At 54.2% G+C, this 6,000-nt stretch overlaps 1 protein-coding gene across 1 annotated transcript in view; it reads left to right on the top strand.

Moving 5' to 3' along the window:
* The first annotated feature begins 3,534 nt into the window (after nt 1-3,534).
* Nucleotides 3,535-6,000, top strand: part of AR (androgen receptor) — a 108,724-nt gene continuing 106,258 nt past the window's right edge. Inside the window, exon 1 of the mRNA XM_073358843.2 lies at nt 3,535-4,760. Within this exon, the coding sequence (XP_073214944.1) occupies nt 3,535-4,760 (1,226 nt within the window). The remainder of the gene's footprint in view (nt 4,761-6,000) is intronic.

Raw genomic sequence — 6,000 nt, 5'->3', positions numbered from 1 at the left:
GAGTGCGGATCCAAAATGGGAGTTGTCCAGATGTGATCAGTGTAGAAAAGACTGGAGGTCCGGGGGTGGAGGGAAAGAGAGGGGAGCGCAATGATATAATGAAAAAAAAATCAATAAAAACAAGGAGCAATCACACGTCCGAGCCCTATTGCATCACCCGATGAAAGTAACAGAAGGCACAACATTATTTCCCTCCTCACCCTTCCCGAAGTATTTATGTTTGATGCGTCCCTTAAACCAATGTGTTCTCTCATCCCTGGTGTCTGAACAGAATGCAGACCAGGGAAACACTGGGGGAAAGATTGTAATTCCCTTCCGCACGCTACACAACGCCTTCCTCCCCAGATAACCCCAGGAACTTCACTGCAACCCGGGGAGTAAGAAGCTACTCCGTACATGAATACCAGAACCTGGCCTTTGAGTGGGAAATCTGACACGTGGACAACCGCCGACTTTCTGATCCAAGTGTACAAAAGCAGGGCAGCAAAAGCATTTAAGCCAGTGCATTTAAGCCAGTGGTGGGCAGCCTGCGGCCCGCATGTGGCCTGTCAGAGTAATCCGCTGGCCGGGGTCGTGTAGTAAACTGCTCCGTGTAGGAATGTGCTACTGGTAGCAGTTACTGATACGTTAGATTGTAAGAAACTGCTATTGTAGTACACAGCTACCTGAGGACACTACACCGGCCGCTGGACAGTTTATTGACATTGACCGGCCGCAGGCACGGCCGCCCGCAGCTCCCAGTGGCCGCAATGCCGCGTTCCGGCCACGGGAAGCGGCTGCCAGCATGTCCCCTGCACGTATGTTATAGAGACACTGAGGGCGCATAAAGGACATCGCCAACTTTTATGTGGATCTATTTTATGGTTATCCTCTCTTGCTTGTAAATATGCTTTTAAAAGTCTGAACGTGATTCTTCCCTGACCGATTCTCTCTCTCTCTCTCCCCTCCCCCCCTCCATTTGGCATGTATTGTTATTTGTTACTCCGCTCCCTTTGTCTCTGAAGGAGTTGAAATTAACACGACCCTTTTTGCGTAGCTTCACTGAACACCTTTCAATTACCGTTTCATCAGGGATAGGCACGACGATGGGCATGGTGCTTACAAGGAAACGAGCTACTCGTGACCTGAAACCAGAGGCTCAAACATTCGTTTTTCGTGCGACCCACACAAATGGTGGTTATTGTGTTGTGTGTGGGGTGGGGGGGTAGGGGGGTCATGTACAGACTAGTGGATTATAAAAGACATGCTTATTGTCTGGACCGAAGTGTCTCTTCAATTTTTCAGATGATGCCACGACTGTGAAGAAGGGACAGAAGCAAACTCCTTTGCTACACGAAATCTGTATGATACTCAATTTTCTTAGCTGTAAATCGAAACGTGTGTAGATTCACTGGGTAGAAGGGCAACTTAATTATTACGGCTGGTGGGAAAATTTCAATGAAAACAAATCTTCAGTGAAAAACGAAAATGAGGATTTTCATGAACATGCCCTCCCCTCGCTCCCCCCCCCCCCCACGCCGCTTTCCATCTAGCTCAGCTAATTATTACCTTAAGGGGTGGGTCACGCAGATGACAGAAAAGGAGCTAATCCACTGTGGGTACGCGAAATGTATCACGACGAGGCTTTGCTGCAGACTTGCACCCCATTTACATGCTTGTTGTTCTTCCCCATGCCCTGGAAATAAGGCCTCTTCTCCTTCTTAAACATTTCCTGATACACCGCTGACAGGAGAATGCATTGGTCTACACGCCAGGAAGCTGCATTTATGTTTTACATGTAATTGTGCATGATTACAGGACGAACCAATATAATGTAGACGCAAATCTCTGAGGCGATGTAAACGTAGGGCCATCTGTGTAGGTATCTATATACGTGTGCACACGCACCAATGTACTGTAATTGTATGCACCCTTCTACCCAGCATACGCGCTCCGTTTGTTCTAAATCGCACAGCCCTATTATATACATATATGTATACATGTATGCTTGTTCATAGGTATTGCGCATGTGGTTTACCATGTGCCATGCATTTATGCTGTGTGAGTGCATGACTGTATTTGCACATGACATGTGTGTGCTTTGGTGTATGCGTATGCAATGAGCGCGCCCTGTGTATGAATGGTTGTGTATGACAGAACAATTTATGCAGGCACGTGTACTTTGTGTGTGTGTGTGTGTGTGTGTGTGTGTGTGTGTGCGCACAATGCAAGCGTCCTCCTGGTAAAAGCGAGCCTCAGTACTTATATGTACGTGGCGTACTCAGGCACCAGCATGGTAAAGTACCGCTGAGTGATCAATGTGAAATACCTTGGTGGATTTTATTACGAGCCTCTTCTGATTGACGCCCCTCCTGCTTCTCTTCAGCCCGGAGCTCTCTGCCAATTCCGCTCCCCACCCGCCGGCTCTGCTGGCCGAGGAGCCAGACAGAGAGCAACAGGACGGATTCGAGTGAGCGAAAGTCCCAGCTCCAGTCCGGCGCGCAGCACTCGCCGCTGATCGCTCGGGCTCCGCGGGGCACACACCGCTCCCCCCACAGCCCCGGGAAAAGGCTCGGTCGGGGGCCGCGCGCGCCGGCGGGGCGGAGCAGCAGCTCAGCTACTGGGCGAAGAGAAACCAGCCCGAGTTGCAGCAAAGAGCCCCGGGAGCCATCTGCTGCGCGCAGAGTCTGCTGCGAGGGATTGCTCGGGGGACGCGCTTTCCCTTTCCCCCAGCACTTGTTGCTGTTTCAACCCGAGACCTAGCTCTGCGGCAGCCGTTTGAAGCCCGGACGATTTGGGCTCTGGGGTGGTAACAACCTCTCCGAATTTGCTGTCGTCCCCCACCGCCCCCGCCCCCAGCCGCATCCCTCCCCGCCGCCGATCCTGGTGCAGCGTCGCTGGGACGCCGTGTAAATATTTTTGCAGCCGTGAAACGGTTTGTAGGCTGTGATCCCGCTGAGCGCTAAGCGGCGCCCGCAGACTTTGGTGGAAGGGGGTCAAGGGCCGTTCGGGAGTGGAGCTGCGGCTGTGGCCTTTGTGTGTGTGTGTGTGTGGTCGCTATTGTCTTTAGCGTCGGGTCACCCGGCTGCTCGGCCGCTTCCCTCCCCTTGGCTGCGAGGAGAGACGTCGACTGCGGCCGCAGCAGCGTTTTGTAAAAAGGCGCCGCGCTCCTCCCTCCTAAAAGTTACCGGACTAATTATTGCAAAGCCCCGGGACCTGCTTTGCGACGTGGGCCGGTCTCCCCCTCCCCCCACTCTCCTGCCTCTCTCCAGGTCACAGATCAAAAGAGTAAAGAACAGCCACCAGCTCCAGCAGTCGGGAGGGTCCTATCCCGGCGGCACCTGCTAGTGCCAGGGTTTCCCTCCCCACCCCCAACTCGCGCGTGGTGCCTGCAGTGAGCAGGAGAGGATGAGATTCGCTGGCCAAAGCCGGTGCTAGACCCGAGCCAGTGAGCGGCTCGAGAGGGGACAGGACCGCAAAAGGCTCGTTCTCCGCCCGCCGCTTGCGCTCGACCCCGGCCCTCCCGGCCGACTGCCCCGCGGGCTCCCTGCAGGGATGGAGGTGCAAATCGGGCTCGGCAGCGTGTATGCGCGGCCGGCGGGCAAGACGTTCCGGGGAGCGTTCCAGAGCCTGTTCCAGAGCGTCCGCGAGGTGTTCCAGAGCCCGGGCGCCGGCCCGCCCGGAGAGGAGCCGGGCACCAGCCCCCAGCCTTCCTCCTCCGCCCAGTGCCAACCCGGTGCCCGCCTGCAGCAACAGAGCCCTCGGCAGCAGCAACCGGACTCCCCCGCGTACCTGGCTCTGGAGGAGCATCCCCAGGGCCAGTGCGCCCCGGCGGTCAAGAGGCTGCAGCCTGAGGACGGGGGCCCCGCTGTCACCCCCTCCGCGGCTCTGTCCCTGGTGGGCTCCGCTTTCCAGGGCTGTTCCGGGGACCTCAAGGACATCCTGGGCGAAGCGGGCGCCCTGCAGCTCCTGCAGCCGGAGGCCCAGGCCAGGGGCAGCCGCGGCGAGGTGGCTGCGGCCAAGGAGGACTTTCTGGGGGACAGCGCCAAGGAGCTGTGCAAAGCCGTGTCCGCCTCCATGGGTCTGGGGGTAGAGGCGCTGGAGACGCCCGGCGAGCTCCTGCCCCGGGAGGATTGCATGTTCGCCCTGCCCGGCGGGCACTCCCGGGTCGCAGCGGGCGCCCAGCTCGGGGACTGCAAGAACCCAGCGGGGGCTGCGCTCCTGGAAGAGCCGGGCATGAGCCCGGCCTCCTTCAAAGGGCACTCGGCCGCGGGCAGCGGCCCCGGGCCAGGCGAGAACGTGCTGGCCATAGACGTGCCCCACAGCCTGTCCCTGTACAAGGGCTCCCCTGGCCTGGAGGAGCCCGCTGCTTTCCAGGGTCGCGATTACTACAACTTCCAGCTGGCGCTCGCCCCCCATGCCCGCATCAAGCTGGAGAAGCCCCTGGACTACGGGCCCGGCAACGCCTGGGCTGCCCAGTGCAGGTACGGGGGGGACATGGCCAGCCTGCCGCCCCATTGCCCTGCCTCGGCCCCAGCCTGGCACTCCTTTTTCGCAGAGGAGGGGCAGCTCTACGGCCCATGTGCAGAGGCGGCTGCTGGCCCTTTCGGCTGCGGGCGAAGCCAGGGGCCACCTGGGCAAGAAGTGAGCGACTTCCCATCCGACGTGTGGTACCCAGGAGGGATGGTGGGCAGGATGTCCTACTCTGCTGCCTCCGGTTGCATCAAGAGCGAACTCACCCCTTGGATGGAGGGCTATGCCGGGACCTTTGGGGAAATGCGGTAAGTACCCACTGGCACGTGCAGAGGAAGACCCTCTGCCCTGTCAGTAGTATCTTCCCAGAAAAGTCAATCCAGCAAAACCACTTTGTGCATCGGAAACCAGTACCAGACACCCGTGAATATAGGTTATCGTGACAGCTGCGAGCAGACTGTCCCAAAAGGCACTGCTAGGGGAATGGACAGCATGCAGGTGCATATAATATACTAGCTGCCCTGGCTATTTAAGCAAAAAATTACTTATAAAAGTTAGTGGACATTTTTCTCCCTGCCTTTGTGAAGTGCTGATTCCCTCTAAAAAGCCCAGACCAAGTTCTTAGGAGAGAGGGCTACCGCTGTTCAGTCTGAGTTATGAAGTGGATTCAGATAATCGAGCATAAAGTACATGGAAGGGGTTTGCTCATTAAAAGGTGATGGTTTGCACTGAGCGCTTACTCGAGGTCATAACTCATAATCTCAGTACATAATTTGATTTGGCTGCCTACATGGAGTAATAGTTTTGTGGGTTTCTTTTTGTTTTACCCTGATTAATATTATAGCAGTGCTCCTTGTGACTCAGAGATTATGCCTGCATTGCTGTTCTAAAAATCAGGACATGGTAAGATGATATAACCATCCACACTTCTTTTATTACTTACCTTTAAATTAGTTATGTATCTGCACTAACAGGCTGGTACTCAGGTCAGTACATTTTTAGTGTAGATCCCATTGAATGTCAGATTTTAAAAAAATCTCTGAGCACTAGTCTTCTTTGTGAGTAGAACCCTAGACTGATCACAGCACTGGAAGAAATTAAACTAAGTGAATTTGCTCTTATAATAATACCTTCTTCAGATTTAAAGTCTGTGTCTTTAATGTAGTTACAGGAGCAATTACTAAGATTGCATGCGAGAGTACTCTGTATCCTCTTCAAACAAACAAAAGAAATCTGAAGGCAGTTTTAATATATTTTACAAGAAGGAATTCACTGAGAGTAGTTCCCCATGGTCCTGTCACTAGATCCCTTAAATCTAGCCCAAAGTAGGAAGTAAACCACTCTGCCTGAAGTAGGTAAAAGTAACATTGAAGCCATGGGCACCTCAATGCATTGTTAGTCATGGCAAAAAATGTCCATACCTGATGCTATCAGTACAATTAGGGATATAAATCTATGGTGCCTGGAAGGCTGAGGGACTAATAATAGGCTATGCTGCATTTTTACATCTCAGTGGCCAGTTCAAATCTAACTCTGGTCACACGCTTA

This window comes from Lepidochelys kempii, chromosome 9, assembly GCF_965140285.1.
Source record: "Lepidochelys kempii isolate rLepKem1 chromosome 9, rLepKem1.hap1, whole genome shotgun sequence".
Classification (NCBI taxonomy): domain Eukaryota; kingdom Metazoa; phylum Chordata; order Testudines; family Cheloniidae; genus Lepidochelys; species Lepidochelys kempii.
This window is presented reverse-complemented; position numbering and strand designations above follow the sequence as displayed.